General features: G+C 48.2%; 1 protein-coding gene across 1 annotated transcript in view; it reads right to left on the minus strand.

Moving 5' to 3' along the window:
* Window positions 1–23,826, minus strand: part of LOC147098459 (polyunsaturated fatty acid 5-lipoxygenase-like) — an 83,148-nt gene that overhangs the window by 44,832 nt on the left and 14,490 nt on the right. Inside the window, exons 3-5 of the mRNA XM_085970142.1 lie at window positions 22,992–23,073; window positions 19,414–19,536; window positions 5,715–5,821 (exon numbers count right to left, since the gene is read on the minus strand). Of these exons, the coding sequence (XP_085826268.1) occupies window positions 5,715–5,821; window positions 19,414–19,536; window positions 22,992–23,073 (312 nt within the window). The remainder of the gene's footprint in view (window positions 1–5,714; window positions 5,822–19,413; window positions 19,537–22,991; window positions 23,074–23,826) is intronic.

Here is a 23,826-nt window from a genome sequence, read left to right on the forward strand (position 1 = left end):
GAGTGTGTTAATATTTGTGAGGGTCTCTGGGAGTGTTAATATTTGTGGGGGTCTCCGGGAGTGTGTTAATATTTGTGAGGGTCTCCAGGAGTGTGTTAATATTTGTGGGGGGTCTCCGGGAGTGTGTTAATATTTGTGGGGGTCTCCAGGTGTGTGTTAATATTTGTGGGGGGTCTCCGGGAGTGTGTTAATATTTGTGGGGGGTCTCCGGGAGTGTGTTAATATTTGTGGGGCTCTCCAGGAGTGTGTTAATATTTGTGGGGGTCTCCAGGTGTGTGTTAATATTTGTGGGGGGTCTCCGGGAGTGTGTTAATATTTGTGGGGGGTCTCCGGGAGTGTGTTAATATTTGTGGGGGTCTCCGGGAGTGTGTTAATATTTGTGGGGGGTCTCCGGGAGTGTGTTAACATTTGTGAGGATCTCCGGGAGTGTGTTAATATTTGTGGGGGGTCTCCGGGAGTGTGTTAATATTTGTGGGGGTCTCCGGGAGTGTGTTAATATTTGTGGGGGGGTCTCCAGGAGTGTGTTAATATTTGTGGGGGTCTCCGGGAGTGTGTTAATATTTGTGGGACTCTCCGGGAGTGTGTTAATATTTGTGAGGGTCTCCGGGAGTGTGTTAATATTTGTGGGGGTCTCTGGGAGTGTGTTAATATTTGTGGGGGTCTCTGGGAGTGTGTTAATATTTGTGGGACTCTCCGGGAGTGTGTTAATATTTGTGAGGGTCTCCGGGAGTGTGTTAATATTTGTGGGGGTCTCTGGGAGTGTGTTAATATTTGTGGGGGTCTCTGGGAGTGTGTTAATATTTGTGGGGGGGTCTCCAGGAGTGTGTTAATATTTGTGGGGGTCTCTGGGAGTGTGTTAATATTTGTGGGGATCTCCGGGAGTGTGTTAATATTTGTGGGGGGGTCTCCAGGAGTGTGTTAATATTTGTGGGGGTCTCTGGGAGTGTTAATATTTGTGGGGGTCTCCGGGAGTGTGTTAATATTTGTGGGGGTCTCTGGGAGTGTGTTAATATTTGTGGGGGTCTCTGGGAGTGTGTTAATATTTGTGGGGGGGTCTCCAGGAGTGTGTTAATATTTGTGGGGGTCTCTGGGAGTGTGTTAATATTTGTGGGGATCTCCGGGAGTGTGTTAATATTTGTGGGGGTCTCTGGGAGTGTGTTAATATTTGTGGGGGGGTCTCCAGGAGTGTGTTAATATTTGTGGGGGTCTCTGGGAGTGTGTTAATATTTGTGGGGGTCTCCGGGAGTGTGTTAATATTTGTGAGGGTCTCTGGGAGTGTGTTAATATTTGTGAGGGTCTCTGGGAGTGTGTTAATATTTGTGGGGGTCTCTGGGAGTGTGTTAATATTTGTGAGGGTCTCCGGGAGTGTGTTAATATTTGTGAGGGTCTCTGGGAGTGTGTTAATATTTGTGGGGGTCTCCGGGAGTGTGTTAATATTTGTGGGGGGTCTCTGGGATTGTGTTAATATTTGTGGGGGTCTCCGGGAGTGTGTTAATATTTGTGGGGGTCTCCGGGATTGTGTTAATATTTGTGGGGGTCTCCGGGAGTGTGTTAATATTTGTGGGGGGTCTCCGGGAGTGTGTTAATATTTGTGGGGGTCTCTGGGAGTGTGTTAATATTTGTGGGGGTCTCCGGGAGTGTGTTAATATTTGTGAGGGTCTCCGGGAGTGTGTTAATATTTGTGGGGGTCTCCGGGAGTGTGTTAATATTTGTGGGGGGTCTCTGGGATTGTGTTAATATTTGTGGGGGTCTCCGGGAGTGTGTTAATATTTGTGGGGGTCTCCGGGATTGTGTTAATATTTGTGGGGGTCTCCGGGAGTGTTAATATTTGTGGGGGTCTCCGGGAGTGTGTTAATATTTGTGGGGGTCTCCGGGAGTGTGTTAATATTTGTGGGGGTCTCCGGGAGTGTGTTAATATTTGTGGGGGTCTCCGGGAGTGTGTTAATATTTGTGGGGATCTCCGGGAGTGTGTTAATATTTGTGGGGATCTCCGGGAGTGTGTTAATATTTGTGGGGGTCTCCGGGAGTGTGTTAATATTTGTGGGGGTCTCCGGGAGTGTGTTAATATTTGTGGGGGTCTCCGGGAGTGTGTTAATATTTGTGGGGCTCTCCGGGACTCTCCGGGAGTGTGTTAATATTTGTGGGGGTCTCCGGGAGTGTGTTAACATTTGTGAGGATCTCCGGGAGTGTGTTAATATTTGTGGGGGGTCTCCGGGAGTGTGTTAATATTTGTGGGGGTCTCCGGGAGTGTGTTAATATTTGTGGGGGGGTCTCCAGGAGTGTGTTAATATTTGTGGGGGTCTCCGGGAGTGTGTTAATATTTGTGGGACTCTCCGGGAGTGTGTTAATATTTGTGAGGGTCTCCGGGAGTGTGTTAATATTTGTGGGACTCTCCGGGAGTGTGTTAATATTTGTGAGGGTCTCCGGGAGTGTGTTAATATTTGTGGGGGTCTCTGGGAGTGTGTTAATATTTGTGGGGGGGTCTCCAGGAGTGTGTTAATATTTGTGGGGGTCTCCGGGAGTGTGTTAATATTTGTGAGGGTCTCCGGGAGTGTGTTAATATTTGTGGGGGTCTCTGGGAGTGTGTTAATATTTGTGGGGGTCTCTGGGAGTGTGTTAATATTTGTGAGGGTCTCTGGGAGTGTTAATATTTGTGGGGGTCTCCGGGAGTGTGTTAATATTTGTGAGGGTCTCCAGGAGTGTGTTAATATTTGTGGGGGGTCTCCGGGAGTGTGTTAATATTTGTGGGGGTCTCCAGGTGTGTGTTAATATTTGTGGGGGGTCTCCGGGAGTGTGTTAATATTTGTGGGGGGTCTCCGGGAGTGTGTTAATATTTGTGGGGCTCTCCAGGAGTGTGTTAATATTTGTGGGGGGTCTCCGGGAGTGTGTTAATATTTGTGGGGGTCTCCAGGTGTGTGTTAATATTTGTGGGGGGTCTCCGGGAGTGTGTTAATATTTGTGGGGGGTCTCCGGGAGTGTGTTAATATTTGTGGGGGTCTCCGGGAGTGTGTTAATATTTGTGGGGGGTCTCCGGGAGTGTGTTAACATTTGTGAGGATCTCCGGGAGTGTGTTAATATTTGTGGGGGGTCTCCGGGAGTGTGTTAATATTTGTGGGGGTCTCCGGGAGTGTGTTAATATTTGTGGGGGGGTCTCCAGGAGTGTGTTAATATTTGTGGGGGTCTCTGGGAGTGTGTTAATATTTGTGGGGATCTCCGGGAGTGTGTTAATATTTGTGGGGGTCTCTGGGAGTGTGTTAATATTTGTGGGGGGGTCTCCAGGAGTGTGTTAATATTTGTGGGGGTCTCTGGGAGTGTGTTAATATTTGTGGGGGTCTCCGGGAGTGTGTTAATATTTGTGAGGGTCTCTGGGAGTGTGTTAATATTTGTGAGGGTCTCTGGGAGTGTGTTAATATTTGTGGGGGTCTCTGGGAGTGTGTTAATATTTGTGAGGGTCTCCGGGAGTGTGTTAATATTTGTGAGGGTCTCTGGGAGTGTGTTAATATTTGTGGGGGTCTCCGGGAGTGTGTTAATATTTGTGGGGGGTCTCTGGGATTGTGTTAATATTTGTGGGGGTCTCCGGGAGTGTGTTAATATTTGTGGGGGTCTCCGGGATTGTGTTAATATTTGTGGGGGTCTCCGGGAGTGTGTTAATATTTGTGGGGGGTCTCCGGGAGTGTGTTAATATTTGTGGGGGTCTCTGGGAGTGTGTTAATATTTGTGGGGGTCTCCGGGAGTGTGTTAATATTTGTGAGGGTCTCCGGGAGTGTGTTAATATTTGTGGGGGTCTCCGGGAGTGTGTTAATATTTGTGGGGGGTCTCTGGGATTGTGTTAATATTTGTGGGGGTCTCCGGGAGTGTGTTAATATTTGTGGGGGTCTCCGGGATTGTGTTAATATTTGTGGGGGTCTCCGGGAGTGTTAATATTTGTGGGGGTCTCCGGGAGTGTGTTAATATTTGTGGGGGTCTCCGGGAGTGTGTTAATATTTGTGGGGGTCTCCGGGAGTGTGTTAATATTTGTGGGGGTCTCCGGGAGTGTGTTAATATTTGTGGGGATCTCCGGGAGTGTGTTAATATTTGTGGGGATCTCCGGGAGTGTGTTAATATTTGTGGGGGTCTCCGGGAGTGTGTTAATATTTGTGGGGGTCTCCGGGAGTGTGTTAATATTTGTGGGGGTCTCCGGGAGTGTGTTAATATTTGTGGGGCTCTCCGGGACTCTCCGGGAGTGTGTTAATATTTGTGGGGGTCTCCGGGAGTGTGTTAACATTTGTGAGGATCTCCGGGAGTGTGTTAATATTTGTGGGGGGTCTCCGGGAGTGTGTTAATATTTGTGGGGGTCTCCGGGAGTGTGTTAATATTTGTGGGGGGGTCTCCAGGAGTGTGTTAATATTTGTGGGGGTCTCCGGGAGTGTGTTAATATTTGTGGGACTCTCCGGGAGTGTGTTAATATTTGTGAGGGTCTCCGGGAGTGTGTTAATATTTGTGGGACTCTCCGGGAGTGTGTTAATATTTGTGGGGGTCTCTGGGAGTGTGTTAATATTTGTGGGGGTCTCTGGGAGTGTGTTAATATTTGTGGGGGTCTCTGGGAATGTGTTAATATTTGTGGGACTCTCCGGGAGTGTGTTAATATTTGTGAGGGTCTCCGGGAGTGTGTTAATATTTGTGGGGGTCTCTGGGAGTGTGTTAATATTTGTGGGGGTCTCTGGGAGTGTGTTAATATTTGTGGGGGTCTCTGGGAGTGTGTTAATATTTGTGGGGATCTCCGGGAGTGTGTTAATATTTGTGAGGGTCTCTGGGAGTGTGTTAATATTTGTGGGGGTCTCTGGGAGTGTGTTAATATTTGTGAGGGTCTCCGGGAGTGTGTTAATATTTGTGAGGGTCTCTGGGAGTGTGTTAATATTTGTGGGGGTCTCCGGGAGTGTGTTAATATTTGTGGGGGGTCTCTGGGATTGTGTTAATATTTGTGGGGGTCTCCGGGAGTGTGTTAATATTTGTGGGGGTCTCCGGGATTGTGTTAATATTTGTGGGGGTCTCCGGGAATGTGTTAATATTTGTGGGGGGGTCTCCGGGAGTGTGTTAATATTTGTGGGGGGTCTCCGGGAGTGTGTTAATATTTGTGGGGGTCTCTGGGAGTGTGTTAATATTTGTGGGGGTCTCCGGGAGTGTGTTAATATTTGTGAGGGTCTCCGGGAGTGTGTTAATATTTGTGGGGGTCTCCGGGAGTGTGTTAATATTTGTGGGGGGTCTCTGGGATTGTGTTAATATTTGTGGGGGTCTCCGGGAGTGTGTTAATATTTGTGGGGGTCTCCGGGATTGTGTTAATATTTGTGGGGGTCTCCGGGAGTGTTAATATTTGTGGGGGTCTCCGGGAGTGTGTTAATATTTGTGGGGGTCTCCGGGAGTGTGTTAATATTTGTGGGGGGTCTCTGGGATTGTGTTAATATTTGTGGGGGTCTCCGGGAGTGTGTTAATATTTGTGGGGGTCTCCGGGAGTGTGTTAATATTTGTGGGGGTCTCCGGGAGTGTGTTAATATTTGTGGGGGTCTCCGGGAGTGTGTTAATATTTGTGGGGATCTCCGGGAGTGTGTTCGTCACTGTGACCTGCCCAGTGTGGTTGGATGCAGGGGGAAGCTATACTTGGGGCAATCTGTCCCTTGGGTGTTAATGTGGAGCCTGCTGAATGAGGCACTTGTAAAAATACAGAGAAAGTGACCTACCTGAAATCGTGTTGCTAATCCTGACAAAGATCTTCTCAAAGTCTGCAAAATCACTCCATGAAGACTGAAACATGTGCATGAACCGATTCACGCACAGATTCTCCATCCTGCACAAAGAAGTTGTGTTTCAATTAGAGCCTTTAAAATATAAAATTCTCTGTTTATCGAAGGTGTGTTAAATGAGTTGGCACAGAGAGGGGGGCCTGTAGGGGCCATGGTTCGGAGTTTGATCTGGTGTGTTAGAAACTAGGGGTGCCTGAAAATATATATGGTTATGCGAATGAAACTGTAATGCGAATAATGCTGTGTTTACATGATGGTAAGAACTGGAGACAAAAGGTCACTTCAGACTAGTATTAGAATAACTGGAGAGATGCTTAGAATCTGCCTGTGTTTTGGATCTCTGCGGATGTTATAGCATTCTGCAGTGTGACGGTCATAAATAATCTAGTTTCCAAGCTAACTATCTGCTGTTCTCCAGTTAGGATTTCAACTTTGTTTATGTATCTCTAATTGGACCAATTAAGGCCCAATGCCTCTGTTTCTTCCATTATTGCTAATAACCATGATATAATGCAACGGTAGGAATTGGAGTTTGTTTAGCAGAACTACTTGTGAAGATAATTAAAAGTTAATTAATATAAAAAAGACTTAGAAAAGAATTTAGGGGATTTAAGGTATCCATCTCAAGATGGAGCAATTTGTTATATGAAAGTGAGATGACGACCGGCTGAAGTGGGACAGCCCTGGCTTGGGCCTCATGATTGAAAGGGTACAAGGCCAGGCCTAGTACCAACTGGACCAGGGAGGATAGGGACAAAGAGAGATAGGACGAATTCCAAAGGAAGAACCTTCAGAACGATTAAACAATAAGACAAATTGGCTGAGATCAGGAGACCCCTTTGAAGGAGGGCTTTCATCCAAGAATTGAGACAAAGAACTCGACACCCCATTGGGTACTGAGTTTTTAGGGGAGCCTCTATAGGTTAAATGGTCTCATCAATAATTTCCATGCCCACCCCTAAAAAAGAGAATAAAAGTAACACCCTGAGGGCTTGCCCACACAGACGGTGGAGGGAAGAGCCAAACAAAAGCTGGGCTGGTCGAACGCTCTTTCGAGAGTGATTCCATCCTCACCAACTCAGAGGTTCTGGACAAGAGGAAGAGAGGGTGCAAGCCAGAGAACTATTCGTGCACACCAACTGTCTGTCCGATCGGGACCGGTACCAGCTGCTTGCCACGGTCGAATGTTTTTGCTGTATAACTAGCATGTTATATTCTGTCTTAAACTCTGATTAATACAATAATATACCCACCATATTGGTTTGCACTCGATCCTGTTTACCAGAGACACGCGAATCTCTACAGGTGGCAGGATGCCTTGTGCCACTGGTTCGTTATCAGAAACTGGTGGGACACCGCGTTCAACGGATGGAAACTGCCGGAGAGCGCCTGATTTCCCAAGATGTGCTGGCGGAGGGCAGGGCGACTGGCTGCCAGGGGCGGACTCAGAAAATTATTGCCGGCAGATGTTACGGTGATCTTAGGATACCCGCGATCTCCGGTGAGTGACTGAGAGTACTTCATTAACACCATGGACATTAAAACCTCTTTCACAGATTGTACGGTAACTCTGTAGCACAACGGCCTATAAATTTGGCTGCACAGCGCCTGTTTTCCGGGCATTAGGCCGCTCACTCAGCCCCAATATGGCGGGCAGGAAGTGTGTGCCCATTTCTGGCTGGAGGTGCGCAGCCCGCCATAAAGGGAAAGGAAAAAATTTTAAAAAAAGAGGCAACCAGGGCCCAGGCCTGAAACAGGCATTAGGCCATTTGCATGTGCAAATCAGAGGCCTAACGCTTGTCCGAGGCCTCCACTGTAAGATTGGTTTGTGTGGTGTATGTAACCTGTTCCACCTTAAGAGAACTTAAGCCTGTTCCACCTTAAGAGATGTACTATTTTCTCTGGCTGCTGTATACGTAATACCGGTGGTGACCACACCGGTATATAAGCACTGTGTAGTAATATTGTATTCAATATAGTCCCGACCTCCAACCAGTAAAGACCTGTTCAATTTACTCTTGTAGTCTGTGTAGTAATTCTCACTATAACACACAGACTTAACAGTGGCGACGAGTCCGATTCTTACCCTGCGGCAGTTATTTCCACGGCGGCTTCGTCCACAGACAGGACGTCGAAGAGAGGTTTCCACCCTCATCACCCTACTGGAAGACACGTCGAGCGGCAGGCATCGAGAAACCGGAGTGCAGAAGACATCCTGACCTCGAAGCCTCCATCAGCGACTGTCAGCTTTCTTCTTTCTACCTCGGTGGCGGGTAAGCCGGGCAGCGACGCGACAGAAAGTCAACCGCGTTGGCTGTACAGACGGGGCTGGGAAGATGGAGAAATAAGGGCGGTGAAATCGATCGCGACTGGAGATAAGGGCCGGGCCGCTTTCGAGCGAGAGGCGCAGCGCGGGGACATCGATCGCGACCGGAGATAAGGGCCGCATTCGGGCTAAAAGGCGCAGCGTCTGGGGAAACTGAAGGCGCGAGAGCTGCGGTAAAGCAGAGACAGCGTCGGGGGATGGTTGAAGACCGCCAAGCGCGGGAAAACCGCCATTTTGTGGGCGGAGGACGACGACAAGAGCGGGAAGCTGCCATCTTGGATAACATAAAAATATCAATAAATTGCAACGATGCCTAAACATGGGAACATTAATACCTTTGATAGTGACATCGAAGATTGGGCCATGTATGTAGAACGCATACAAAATTATTGTAAGGCAAATAAAATTCCTGATGCAGATAAAGCACTAACATTATTAAATTTAATGGGTGCGAAGACATACGGACAATTGAAACACCTGTTATCACCAGATGAACCGGCGGATAAGACATTCGATGAGATTGTTACTGTCCTGAAAAATCATCTAAACCCCACGCCGCTGATGCTAGCGGAACGATTTAAATTTTACGACAGAAGGCAGCTGCAGAATGAAAGCAATGCTGAATATTTGATGGAATTACGTAAGCTAGCAAAATATTGTCAGTTTGGAACGGGACTGACAGAGGCACTACGAGATAAATTTGTGTGTGGTTTATTTAAACAGGATACACAAAAGCGACTGCTCGAGGAGAATGAGCGGACGCTTGAGAAGGCGGTCACTATGGCAGCAGCACATGAAGCCGCAGCGAGAGGCATGGCAGTAATGCAGCTACGGTCACCGGAGCTCGGTACAAACAAATTGGGTTTGAGTTCTGTCAAATGTTATCGTTGTGGAAAGACAACGCACGATCAGAACCAGTGTTGGTTTAAAAACCAAGAACGCAGAACGTGTGGCAGGCTTGGCCACATAGCCAAAGTATGCCGGTCAGGAAAGAAGACCAGCAACAAAAAGTCACCGCAAGGAAAATACGCAAAGGTACACAAGGTGACAAAGAACAGTTTGACCGAACAGAAGTCAGACGCTAGCAGTAATGAACTGGATAGCTTAAGAGTACACAACGTTGGTAAGGATGCAGATCTCCAGACAATTTGGGTCACTTTTCAGGTAGCAGGAGTCCAAGTAAAAATGGAATTGGACACTGGATCGGCATGGACGGTCATGAATAAGAAAGATTACAGAAGGTTATTCCAACATATTCCCCTATAGGATACGGAGATTATATTGAAAACATACACGGGGCAAAGAGTGTACCCCATCGGAAAAATAGAGGTAGAAGTGGTCCACAAGGGCGAAGAAAGCCAAGTAATGGACTTATATGTGCTACCTGAAGGAGGTCCACCACTACTAGGACGGGAGTGGATTAGGAAAATGAATATGGACTGGCACTCCTTGAAGGCACTAACGGTAGATTCCGGGGAAACAGATGTCAAACCTAAACGATTGTCCAGAATATTGGATGATGCTAAAGAGGTGTTCCAGCAGGGACTGGGAACACAGAGGAATTACGGCAAACATCAAGATTGATGAACATGCACAACCAAAATTTTTTAAAGCCAGACCGGTACCCTATGCAATACGACCTACTGTTGAAGCGGAACTGGAAGCACTAGAACGTTCAGGTGTACTGTCTAAGGTAGATTGGAGTGAGTGGGCTACGCCCATTGTTCCCGTTATAAAACGTCCTGCGAGCAACAAGCCAGGAGATCCAGGGAAGGTTCGCATCTGTGGAGATTTCAAAATCACCGTTAATCCGGTGATTCACACGGTGCAGTATCCGCTTCCACGGATTGAGGATATTTTCGCTTCATTGTCTGGCGGGAAACACTTCACCAAGATAGACCTGGCGCAGGCGTACTTGCAGATGGAGGGTGAGGAAGAGTCACGCCAATACCTCACGATCAACACGCATCGAGGGTTGTACCGGTACAATAGGCTGGTTTTTGGAGTGGCATCGGCTCCAGCAATTTGGCAGAGGGCCATGGAGCAGGTATTACAGGGAATTCCAGGCACACAATGTTACCTGGACGATATTCTGATCACAGGTGATGGTGATGAACAACATCTCGCAAACTTGGAACTGGTGCTCAACAGACTGAAAGAGTATGGACTTAGAGTAAATCGGCAGAAATGTGAGTTCTTCCAGAAGCGGATCTCGTACTGTGGCCATGTCATTGACCGGGAGGGGCTTCATAAGTCTCCTGACAAGATTGAGGCAGTTGTAAAGGCTCCCGCTCTGGAGAATGTCTCTCAGTTGAGGTCGTTTCTAGGATTAATTAACTATTACCATAAATTTCTGCCAAATCTATCCACGGTACTGCACCCGTTAAACGCTCTTTTACAAAAAGGGGTACCATGGGAATGGGGCGAAAACTGTAAGAAGGCATTTCGCAAAAGCAAAGAATTGATCACCTCAGAGGAAGTGTTGGCTCACTTCAACCCGACACTGCCTATTCGGTTGGCTTGTGATGCTTCTCCATATGGTATTGGGGCAGTACTCTCACACAAGTTGCCAAATGGCACGGAAAGGCCAGTCGCGTTTGCATCCAGATCATTGACCTCCGCTGAGCGCAACTATGCGCAGATCGATAGGGAGGCTCTTAGCCTTGTATGGGGAGTGAAGAAGTTTAATCATTACCTGCAGGGCCAAAAATTCACACTTCTGACAGACCATCAACCGTTGGTATCCATTTTTAACCCTAAGAAGGGTGTTTCGGTGATGACAGCGCAGCGTCTCCAGAGATGGTCTCTTTTCCTAGGGGCACATCAATATCAAATAGAATTCAAAAGTACGAAACAGCATGGCAATGCTGATGGGCTGTCGCGCCTGCCACTACCTGAAGAAGAAGACACGACGAAAGTTGACCCTGTTGAGTTATTTCATTCGACCATCATCGAGTGTTTACCAGTCACCAATGCAAGTATTGAAAGAGAAACCAGGAACGACCCGACGCTGTCCAGAGTCTACGAGGTGACAGTGAAAGGATGGCCAACACGGGGTGATCCTCTGTTACCGGCATTTTTGGCAAGGCGAGACCAGCTGTCCGTCTGCCATGGTACCTTGATGTACGGGACAAGAGTGATTATTCCTCCCAAGTTAAGGGAAAGAGTTTTAAACGAACTGCATGAAGGTCATCTGGGGGGGGGGGGGGGGAGTTAAAATGAAAAGTCTTGCTAGGGCTTATGTATGGTGGCCGGGTATTGACCAACAGATTGAGGAGTTAACGAAAAGCTGCGCTGGGTGCCAAAAAGTGCAAAATGCACCTCCGATAGCACCACTACACCCATGGGAATGGCCTTCAGCCCCATGGCAACGCGTACACATTGACTTTGCTGGTCCATTCATGGACTCCATGTTCCTAATCGCGGTGGACACACATTCCAAATGGCCAGAAGTCATCAAGATGAATACCACTACTTCAGAAAAGACAATTGCGGTGTTAAGAACAATATTCGCAAGGAACGGATTGCCAGAACAGATCTGTTCGGACAACGGACCACAGTTTGTATCGGAAGAATTCCGACAATTCTTAAAGAAGAATGGAGTAAAACATTATACCTCTGCCCCATATCATCCGGCGACAAACGGGTTGGCTGAAAGATTTGTCCAGACATTCAAAAAGGCAATTAAGGCCATGAACGATGATCAGATTCCACTGCAACACAAGGTCGACAAGTTCCTGATGTCATATCGAAACGCCGATCATGCAGTGACTAACCAAAGTCCTGCCATGATGTTTTATAACAGGAGGTTGCGGTCCAAGTTGGACTTGTTAAAACCAAATGTGCGGAGGGAAGTGGAAAACAAACAGTTTCGGCATATTAACAACAAGACCACTCGAACTTTCGACGTAGGACAACCAGTGTTGGCAAGGGGCTATGGAAACAAAAAATGGCAGTCCGGAACAATTCGGGCCAGACAAGGACCTCTGATGTACACAGTAGATATTGGTCATAATGTGATAAGGCGTCATGCGGATCAACTGGTAGAGTCGAGAGCAAGGGTCGAACCCATGGTTGTGACAGAGACAACTGTGGAAGACGTTAATGAACCTGAAGCATCTACCTCGGCAGGGAATGTACTTGATGATGATGACACCCAATACATTGGAAACCAAATAGAGGAGGCACCTCAACAACAAGAATCAGAGACTACTGAGAGGCGTTATCCAAGCCGCATCAGAAAGCCTCCTAAGAGACTGAACCTTTGAACTGTTATACCTGAAGTTATATATGTTATTATGTTATGTTAAATGGGGATATGACTGTTAAGCTAAAAAGGGAGGATTGTGGTGTATGTAACCTGTTCCACCTTAAGAGAACTTAAGCCTGTTCCACCTTAAGAGATGTACTACTTTCTCTGGCTGCTGTATACGTAATACCGGTGGTGACCACACCGGTATATAAGCACTGTGTAGTAATATTGTATTCAATATAGTCCCGACCTCCAACCAGTAAAGACCTGTTCAATTTACTCTTGTAGTCTGTGTAGTAATTATCACTATAACACACAGACTTAACAGTTTGCCCTGAAGCAGCCGCAATCAGTAAAACCGGACCCTGGCACCGCCTGCAACCTACAAGGCAAGTCTCACAACCGCCAGGTTTGACGTCTAATCTGACCCTGACCCTTTACAAACACCAACTCGTCCAACACTCCAACCCACCCATCTCCCAGCCCTCGCTGACTACCCAACCCCATCTTCCAACCCAGTGATTGTGAATTCTTCATCCTGCCCAGTCTCACCCGCCCAACCTCTGCAAAAGCCCTACACCCCGGTTCACATCCTCTGTTCATGACTTGCTGGCCCACTGTGTCCCCGCCACCCCACGATTGGTAGCTGACACCCCCATCACACCGCCGCTTTCTAAACCCCGCCACCTTTCCCCGGCTTCAGTCCACTCTCCTAACTCCAGCTCAGTATCAGTAGAGAAACGTGCCTTTTCTACGTATGCAATGTGCTGTCGGGAATATTATGGTATGTGTGCACAGGCAGACGCTGGTGGCTGTGGGGTTGTCAAGGCAAATGGGACATTTACACTCACTGCTGTCATTGCACCCTGTTTCAGGATAATGACCTCTCTGCCCTGCGCTCCCACTTTCACCCTCAGACTGGGGAAGTTGCCCGTGGCTGTGCTGGGTTCTGCTTTTATATGGTGAGCAGACACGCAGGACTCTCTCCACACATTTACAGAACTGAAACCAGCTCCCTTATCCCGATAGCAGGCTCACAGACCCACGTTTCTCTGTAACCCATGGTGACATGTCTGCAGTCGACCGCACTCAGACAGTGTCAAAGCCCTTAATGTTCGATCGATCGATCGTAACCCTGCAGCTCATGGGTGCTTTAGAAATGGTTAAATCAGCAATGAAATCGTGCATTTTGCTGCAGCATTAAAATAGTGTCTGACTCTCCTGTTGGCCCAGCCAGCGCTTTAAAAAAAAATTCATTCACAGTAATGTGGGAGTCACTGGCAAGGCCAGCATTTATTGCCCGTCCCTAATTGCCCTTAACTGAGTGACTTGTGAGGCCAATTCAGAGGGCAGTTAAGAGTCAACTACATTCATGTGGGTCTGGAGTCACATATAGGCCAGACCGGGTAAGGACGGCAGATTTCCTTCCCTAAAGGACATTATTGAACCAGTTGGGTTTTACGACAATCGGTAGTTTCATGGTCACCATTACTGATACTAGCTTTTTATTCCAGATTTATTTAATTAACCGATTTAAATTCCACAGCTGCTATGGTGGGATTTAAACTCATATCTGCAGATCATTAGTTCAGGCCTCTGAATTACTAATCCAGTAACATGACCACTATGCTACCATCCCCATTGGAGCTTATCCACTAGGAGTCACACTGGACCAAGGGAGATCCCAGGTTCAATTCCTAGTCTGAGCTGAATTAGATAATCTCAGTCAGGCTCCATTAGTGCCTGTCCCAGTTAAGCCAGTACATCTCCTGCAAGGGCTTCTCCTCCTGGCCCCACATGGTCACCCTGGGTGTACTCAAAGGATCCATCTTCAGCCCATTCTTCTCATCTACACGCTGCCGCTTGGCGACGCCACTCATAGGCAGTGGGCTCAGCTTCCACTGAGATCCATCTAGCTAACACCTCAACCACCTCCGTGCCATCTGACTGCTTAGGGGGTCACCAAGGTGAGCAAAATCTTCCATCAGCTCAACACCAGCAGGACCAAAGCCACCAAATCTCCACACCTTCGCTTCTGACTCCCTCAGTCTCCCTGCTGAGCTCCAGGCCGCAGCCTTATTTCTGTGCTGAATGTTTGAAGACATTTAAAGTGCTCAAAGTGCAGGTTGTTGCTAGTGGTTGGCGAGAGTTGGATTGGCAGAGGACTGGCAGCAGACTGCTAGTCTGTCCTTTATACCAAGAAAGAGCCTGCTCTGGTAATATATTACTTTACAAAAAGCACTGAGGGCTGTAGTGATATTGGCCATTCTCGCTGACGCTGCACAGCCAGAGCAATCAGACCTGGAGAGCCAGCAGGTCAGAGTTCAGGAGCGGTACTCGCTGGGATTGAGGCGCTGTAGTCTTGGAATGTTTGCTATACCCACAGATTAAGTTACAAGCCCATGTCCCACTGCATTCTCAGTGCAATTACTTGTTTTCACAGTTACTGGGGGCGAAGTCCTGGGGAGGGGGTCTCGTCTCTGTCCTGGGGCGAGGGGGTCTCGTCTCTGTCCTGGGGCGAGGGGGTCTCGTCTCTGTCCTGGGGCGAGGGGGTCTCGTCTCTGTCCTGGGGCGAGGGGGTCTCGTCTCTGTCCTGGGGCGAGGGGGTCTCGTCTCTGTCCTGGGGCGAGGGGGTCTCGTCTCTGTCCTGGGGCGAGGGGGTCTCGTCTCTGTCCTGGGGCGAGGGGGTCTCGTCTCTGTCCTGGGGCGAGGGGGTCTCGTCTCTGTCCTGGGGCGAGGGGGTCTCGTCTCTGTCCTGGGGCGAGGGGGTCTCGTCTCTGTCCTGGGGCGAGGGGGTCTCGTCTCTGTCCTGGGGCGAGGGGGTCTCGTCTCTGTTCCGGGGCGAGGGGGGTCTCGTCTCTGTCCTGGGGCGAGGGGGGTCTCTGTCCTGGGGCGAGGGGGTGTCCTGGGGAAGGAGGCTGTCCTTCTCACCGACGGAGCTTTTACATCTTCTGGAGTTTCTGGGCGGAGTTTTAACCCCCAACAACAGGTGGGAAGGTAAAAATGTTCAAATTCTCAAACCCGATCCCAACCCGTCCACTTCCAGTTTTAACAGAGGTGGGGTCAGTAAAATATTTTAAGGAGGTTGCGTGCCTCCAGTTTAACTGGATTTTTATTTATCCCGGGCCACGATAATCCCGGCAGGTAAAAGGAGATGAGAAGGTCTCCCTTATCTATGCTACCAGTTACATCCTCAAAAAACTCCAGTAGGTTTGTCAAACACGATTTCTCTTTCATAAATCCATGTTGACTGTCTAATCCCATTGATATTTTCTAAGTGTCCTGTTATCACATCCTTTATAATAGACTCCAGCATTTTCCCTACTACTGATGTTAGGTTAACCGGTCTGTAGTTCCCTGTTTTCTCTCTCCCTCCTTTTTTAAATAGTGGGGTTACATTTGCCACCCTCCAATCTGCAGGTCCTGTTCCATAATCTATAGAATTTTGGAAGATGACAACCAATGCATCCACTATTTCCATGGCTACCTCTTTTAGTACTCTGGGATGCAGATTATCAGGCCCTGGGGATTTATCGGCTTTCAGTCCCATTAATTTCTCCAGCACTATTTTTATACTAATTTCCTTTCATTCCTCCTTCTCACTCGACCCCTGGTTCCCTAGCATTTCTGGGAAGTTATTTGTGTCCTCTTCCGTAAAGACAGAACCAAAGTATTTGTTTAATTGCTCTGCCATTTCCTTGTTCTCCATTATAAATTCTCCTGCTTCTGACTGTAAGGGACCTACATTTGTCTTCACTAATCTTTTACTTTTTACATACTTGTAGAAGCTTTTACAGTCCGCTTTTATGTTCCTTGCAAGTTTACTCTCATTCTCTATTTTTCCCCTCTTAATCAATTTCTTGGTCCTTTTTTGCTGAATTCTAAACTGCTCCCAATCCTCAGGCTTGCTACTTTTTCTGGCAACTTTATATGACTCCTCTTTGGATCTAATACTATCCTTAATTTCCTTTGTTAGCCATGGTTGGGCCGCTTTTCCTTTTGCGTTTTTGCGCCAGAAAGAAATGTATAACTGTTGCAATTCATGCATTAGTTTCTTAAATTCGTTAGCCATTACCTATCCACCATCATGCCTTTTAATGAAGCTCCCCAATCTATCATAGCCAACTCACTCCTCATACCTTCATAGTTTCCTTTGTTTAGATTTAGGACCCCAGTTTCAGATTGGACTACTTCACTTTGCATCTTAATGAAGAATTTTATCATGTTATGGTCACGCTTCCCTAAAGGACCCCGCACAACAAGATTATTAATTAACCCCTTCTCATTACACAATACCCAATCTAGGATAGCCTGTTCCCTCGTTGGCTCCTCAACATACTGGTCTAAAAAACCATCTCGTACACACTACAGGAATTCATCCTCCACAGCATTATTGCTAATTTGGTTTGGCCAGTCTATATGTAGATTAAAGTCACCCATGATTACTGTAGTACCCTTGTTACATGTATCTCTAATTTCCTGTTTGATGCTGTCCCCTACATTACCACTACTGTTTGGAGGCCTATAGACAACTCCCACCAATGTTTTCTGCCCCTTGGTGCTTCTTAGCTCCACCCCGACTGATTCTACACCTTGATTTTCTGAGCCAATATCCTTAATCTAAATGTACACTCTCAGGAGCCGTAAGCCTACATTTCGTTGTACTGCACTTGTGCACTAACAATAACAATAAAAAGTTGATTTGAAATTTTTTTTTCTTACTATTGCTCTGATTTCATCCTTTACTAACAATGCCACCCCACCGCCTTTTCCTTTTTGCCTGTCCTTCCTAAATGTCGAATATCCTTGGAGATTCAGCTCCCAACCTTGGTCACCCTGTAGCCATGTCTGCGTAATTGCAATTATATCATATCCATTTACATCTATTTGCACTGTTAATTTGTCTACCTGTGCTGGTAGAATAGATAAGGGAGAACCAGTGGATATGGATATTTGGATTTTCAGAAAGCCTTTGATAAAGTTCCACATAAGAGGTTAGTGTGCAAAATTAAAGCACATGGGATTGGGGGTAATATACTGGCATGGATTGAAAATTGGTTAACAGACAGTAGGAATAAATGGGGCTTTTTCGGGGTGGCAGGCGGTGACTAGTGGGGTGCCGCAGGGATCAGTGCTTGGGCCCCAGCTATTCACAATATATATCAATGATTTGGATGAGGGAACCAAATGTAACCAAGTTTGCTGACGACACAAAACTAGGTGGGATTGTTAGTTGTGAGGAGGTTGCAAAGAGGCTTCAAGGCGATTTAGATACAGTTGTACAGGGCCTTGGTGAGACCACACCTAGAGTACTGTGTGCAGTTTTGGTCTCCTTACCTAAGAAAGGATATACTTGCCATAGAGGGAGTGCAGCGAAGGTTCACCAGACTGATTCCTGGGATGGCAGGACTGTTGTATGAGGAGAGATTGGGCCAACTAGGCCTATATTCACTAGTGTTTAGAAGAATGAGGGGATCTCATTGAAACGTATAAAATTCTGACAGGGCTAGACAGACTGGATGCAGGGAGGATGTTTCCCTTGGCTTGGGGGGGGGGGTTCGAGAATGAGGAGTCACAGTCTCAGGATACGGGGTAGGACATTTAGGACTGAGATGAGGAGAAATTTCTTCACTCAGAGGGTGGTGAACCTGTGGAATTCTCTACCACAGAAGGCTGTGGAGGCCAAGTCACTGAATATATTTAAGAAGGAGATATATTTCTAGACACAAAAGGCAACAAGGTGTATGGGGAGAGAGCGGAAATATGGTATTGAGGTGGAGGATCAGCCATGATGATATTGAATGGTGGAGCAGGCTCTAAGGGCGAATGGCCTCCTCCTGCTTCTATTTTTCTATGTTTCTAAGGGCCGGATCCACGAGGCAAGTGTCTTTCCAGCACTGCTTGTGGGCCTGGAGGAGCAGGAGTGTTTCTCCCCCGGGCCCAACAAGCTTAACTCCACGCGTTCGGACCTGCGCAATGTCCAACCACCCCTCACGGTGTCCAACCCCCTCCCGCGCGATGTCCGACTCCCGCCCTATCTGCGATGTCCGGCCCCCTCGCTGATGTCCGACTCCCCCCCCCCCCCCCCCCCGCCACCCGCGATTTCAGACTCCCCGATATCCGAATTTCCCCCCGCGCACAATGTCTGACTCCCACGTGCACGCACCCCCCCACCTCCACGCGATGTCAAGTTAAAAAGCATTTCTAATAAATGTTAGATCGAGTATACATGCTGCCTGTGTGTTAAACAGAGCAGGGTGTATTGCTCCCATCAGTGAGGTTAGAATCCATTGTACTTTCCACCAGTGGACAGTAAGCTCGCTCAGTGTCACATTCTACTTTCAACGTCAAACGCTACAGGACTTTCCAGCACTGCCTTAGAAATTTCCCTAAAACTCTGGCTTTTGTGGTTGTTCCGTTAGACACTCAGTAACTTTTATTCCTTCTACACATCCGTAGTGCTCCTAAAATCATGGGGTTATTCTGACTCTGTGCAATGGTGTAAAACGAGCGATAACGAGTCGGCCGCCCCCTTTTTCATCTCTCCCCATTTTTATTTCCACTGGCTTCAAAGGGGAGAGGTGTGAAAGGGGTGGCCGATTCACTATCGCCCGTTTTACAACATCGCACAAAGTCAAAATAGTGCCCTTCATCCTGAAAACATTCCTTTTGTTGGTTGACTCCCAATGTTGTGGGCTCTTGCTGTGCTGTGGAGTGTGTGTGTGTGGAGGACGGGGTCAGGTGCCCCCGCCCCGAGTTGTCATTGTTCATGTGTGAGCCTAAACTATGAACGCTGGCAGGACATGCGACCATGGATGGCACCGTACCGCAGCGCGATTCTGCCCTTACCCACCCTCCACGCATTTGTAGCGGGGCAAGAATCTTGGCTGATCCCCTTCCCAGCCCAGCTGCTGCCCTGGCTCAGTCAGCTAGCTCAGCACCGACTGCAAATTGAAACTGGGGCCGCTGGGTCTTATGGGCCAGGTGGGACCCTCACCCAATAATCCCTCGAGAGACGGGACTGGAGTCCGCCAGTCACTGACGCAGTCTTTACTCACGCTTTGGTGTAGTTCAGGACAAAGTCGACTCCTTTCTCACTGTCAAACTGAATGTCACGGGGTAATTCACTGTGAAGGTTTGCATCGATGCTCAGTGGGAAACCCGGATGCCATTCCTTCCACCTGTGACACACAAAACATTCAGACTTAGGAGTGTGAAGTGACTCATTTTGTAGGAAGAATGAGGAGAGGCAATATAAACAAAATGGTACAATGTTAAAGGGGGTGCATGAACAGAGAGACCTGGGGGTGTCTGTGCACAAATCTTTGAAGGTGACAGGGCAAGATGAGAAGGTTGTTAAAAAGCATCGGGATCCTTGGCTTTATAAACAGAGGCATTGGGTACAATATCAAGGAAGTTATGTTAAACCTTTATAAATCACTGGTTAGTTCCCAGCTGGAGTATTGTGTCAAATTCTGGGCACCACACTTTAGGAAGGGTGTCAAGGCCTTGGAGAGGGTGCAGAGGAGATTTACTGGAATGCTTCCAGGGATGAGGGACCAGTTATATGGAAAGACTGGAGAAGCTGGGATTGTTCTCCTTAGAGCAGAGAAGGCTAAGGGGCGATTTAATAGAGGTGTTCAAAATCATGAAGGGTTTTGATAGAGTAAATAAAGAGAAATTGTATCCACTGCCTGAAAGGGCGGTGGAAGCAGATTCAATTATAACTTTCAAAAGGGAATTGGATAAATATTTGAAAAGGAGAAATTTGCAGGGCTGTGGGGAAAGAGCAGGGGGGAGTGGGACTAATTAGAGAGCTCGTTCAAAGAGCCGGCACAGGCACGATGGGCCGAATGGCCTCCTTCCGTGCTGTGATTCTATGATTCTATGATCCAAGCAGCATACAGCAGATAAAAATGGAGAGTAAAGTGGAGGCAGATTGCTGGGAGATTGTCAGATTGCTTACTTTTGATGTCAGGTTTTTGGGTTGGTCAAACTCCACAGAATCAGAAGCTGTTGAGTGTTAACTGTACCTTTACAGGGCAAAGCATCGCTAAAGGATGCTACTGTTGCCCAAATCTGTCCGAGTCTGACAGGAGCCGCTCTGGACCTGATCGGAACTGTGCTTGATCCGACGATTTTGTTCTTGAACTCCAATCCCGCGAAGGCGCTGTGCTTGAGGGGAGTGCCGGTCAGAGACAGGACAGTGTGGCACCAATTCTAGCACGCACACTCCCTTCGAGCGCAGGCAATCAGTGCATGCATCCTCTAATATATTAGCAACGTTTGAGATATTCCTTGTGATGATACCTCAGTTAGCGTACAGAAATCCAGAGACTTTCCTTTATCATGGGTCAGCACTGGATCAATATTGCAATTGGACAACTGGTCAGGTCCAGGCTGGAGAAAGCAGTCAGTCAGCAAGATGGAGTTTGTAAGTTTGCAGGAGGTGCTGAATATTTAAAGCCATTTTAAACATTAATAAAACTCTTCCTACAGAAAGGTGGAAGAACCGTGCCTTTATGCAGCAGATTATCACATACTTGAGGCCCATGAAAGGGTTCACAGCCACTGTTGTCACATAGGCAAAGACAGCAACCAGCTTGTGCAGAGCAAGATCACACAAACAGGGAGTGAGCCCAGTAACCAGTGAGTCTGTTTTTTGGTGTTGTTGATTGAGGGAGGAATGCTGTCCTGGAGGATTATACCTTCCCAATATGAATGGGGATGTTTGCAGGGAGTGAGGAGGGAATGTTCGAAATGATGATTCAAGAGGTGATGAGCAGGCTGAGGCACTGAAAGAGGGAAAAATACTCCATCCGGAGCGACTGCACCCCGAGATACTCAGGAACCGGCCAAAGAAACCAGGCACAACCTGGCAGCGTTTCGGGATTGATTGGAAACGGGATCAGAGCCTGGGGACTGGAAAGGGCCGAACGGAACAGCAATTTATAAAAACGGGGCAAAAAGGTACCTGGAAACAACAGACCAGGGAGGCTGCCACCTGTCGGAGGTGAAACATCCGAGGGCATGTGGAGGGAATGGTGAGGCACCCGGAGGAATATGGAGCAATGAAAGGGGATGTTGGGGGAAAGGGAGGGGTATCTGGATCTACTGGAGTTTGAAGTGATAACGAACCGTAAGAGGAACTCAGTCACTGCGATATATTTAACTCGTGTCACTGAGACACACAGGAGGTTGAGTGTAAGGTCAGAGGCACCAAATGGGGAGAGGCTTCCGGGCTGGATTAAACATTGACTCGGAATCAAAGGCTACTGAACGATCTCCGCCTGTGGGGTTCGGTTTGGCCGGTGCAGGACCTACACACTCTCCGTAAGGACACACCCCACCGGCCTGAACTCCGAGCCAACAGAACCATGGCTCGGGGAGCCCCAACGGTGTTCAGAGTACAGCTAGAGTTTAACCGGCTAAAACCAGGCAAGCGCGTCTTGACAGGACCTCCGGTTAATGGGCTTGAAGGGTCACTCGGAGCCAGATAGAAAGAACAAGAGCAAGCAGCCACCTAGCTGGCAGTGCGAGGGGGTTAATGGAAGCTCCTTCCCAGACCCTCCAATCTAACGGCCCGAGTTCCAGCTCCATTGAGCGAGGGGTTTCAGTGTTGGGACCTGTGCCAGGCAGAGAGCCAGAGGCAGGAAATGTTCTCAGACCAGCAGCACTGGATGCAATGCCTCAGACTGGTTGAGCGGAGAGTTCCTCGTCAACACTCGGGGCGGGGGTACCCCAGAAACGTGTGTGACCCACAAAGGGGAGGGGGGACCTGGTGAAACGGATCCCCGTCTCTTCTTCCTCTGCTTGCACCTGGGGCAGAGAGCAAAGCAAACTGGCTCCGTGTCTCGGGTGCCCCATCATAGCAGGAAGGCAGCCCGCCAACTGATAACAATTCAAATGATCTAACCACAAAGAGGGGGTTAACGCAGGGTGTGTGTGAGGCTCATTTGACTGCGGTGAGGGCGGCAGGTAAATTATTAGAGGGGCTGTTTTGTTTTCGTTGAGAAAGCTCGTCTCGCTCCACACAAAGCTGCTGACTGGAAAAGTCCCAAAGCTCACAATGCACGAGGTTTTGCTGCAGCTGCCCCAGAATATCCAGTATCCAGGTATCTGTCATTTATCGGGTGTCCGAGCGATACCTGGAGACACGCCCTGCAACTATGGCGCGATGTGGCTGGGGATTCTGATACAGGCAGGCAATGTGGGGAACAGGTCCTTGAAGCGGTGAGGGAAACACCGGGGTCTATTTTGCCATTTGTTCGGCCTCCCATTCCGGGGGTGGAGGGCCCCTGTAACTTCTCACCAGACTCAGCACAGGGAAATGGGCCGGAGCTAACGCCTGAAAAACAAGGTGAGGGAAGGTGGGGTCCTGGGGCAGCAGCAGCCCAGATTGTTTTGGTGGGCTCCGAAGATGCTCTCCTCCTCCACTGCTAACTCAGTGACAGCCCAGGACACTGAGGTAAGCTGGAACGCCGCCTGTGCCTAACTCCTGCCTGAACTAACCCAGTGAGAGCAGCAGGCCACACTGGTCTGGATCAGTCAGTTACACTCGGGGCCATCGGAAGAACATCCCATCATCTTTAGAGAAACAGCCACCTAATCATTCCATGGACACAGAAGGATTTACCTGAACAATTTCTGCCTCTCCTCTAGTTCTTTGCGTCGGTGTTGTCTGGCGATTTGAGTTTGGTCATCGCGCGGCAATCTTGCTGCAAAAAGAGGTTTTCGAGGGCGTTAGAGTGTGTCGGTCACCGCACGGTGTGAGGACTGGGCCCTCACACAGACTCGGTCAAACGCTGCACAGACTAATGTTAACATTACCTGGAGCTGGAACGCTTGTATTTTTTCTTGGTTAGTTCTGATAAAATATTAATACATGTAGGTTTTTCCATTCTTCACCTTTTAACATTTAGTGGTGAACTTATATTCTCATCTACATCAAGGATGCTAGTACAGTGATTGGAAATCCTCTTATTTCAAGCACCCAGGATATCAAACACTCCCAGGGCAGGTACAGCACGGGTTAGATACAGAGTAAAGCTCCCTCTACACTGTCCCATCAAACACTCCCAGGGCAGGTATAGCACGGGTTAGATACAGAGTAAAGCTCCCTCTACACTGTCCCATCAAACACTCCCAGGGCAGGTACAGCACGGGTTAGATACAGAGTAAAGCTCCCTCTACACTGTCCCATCAAACACTCCCAGGGCAGGTACAGCACGGGGTTAGATACAGAGTAAAGCTCCCTCTACACTGTCGCATCAAACACTCCCAGGGCAGGTACAGCACGGGTTAGATACAGAGTAAAGCTCCCTCTACACTGTCCCATCAAACACTCCCAGGGCAGGTACAGCACGGGTTAGATACAGAGTAAAGCTCCCTCTACACTGTCCCATCAAACACTCCCAGGGCAGGTACAGCACGGGTTAGATACAGAGTAAAGCTCCCTCTACACTGTCCCA

This window comes from Somniosus microcephalus, chromosome 29 (genome assembly GCF_052327205.1).
Source record: "Somniosus microcephalus isolate GS21.2 chromosome 29, FLI_Smic_1.0, whole genome shotgun sequence".
Taxonomy (NCBI): domain Eukaryota; kingdom Metazoa; phylum Chordata; class Chondrichthyes; order Squaliformes; family Somniosidae; genus Somniosus; species Somniosus microcephalus.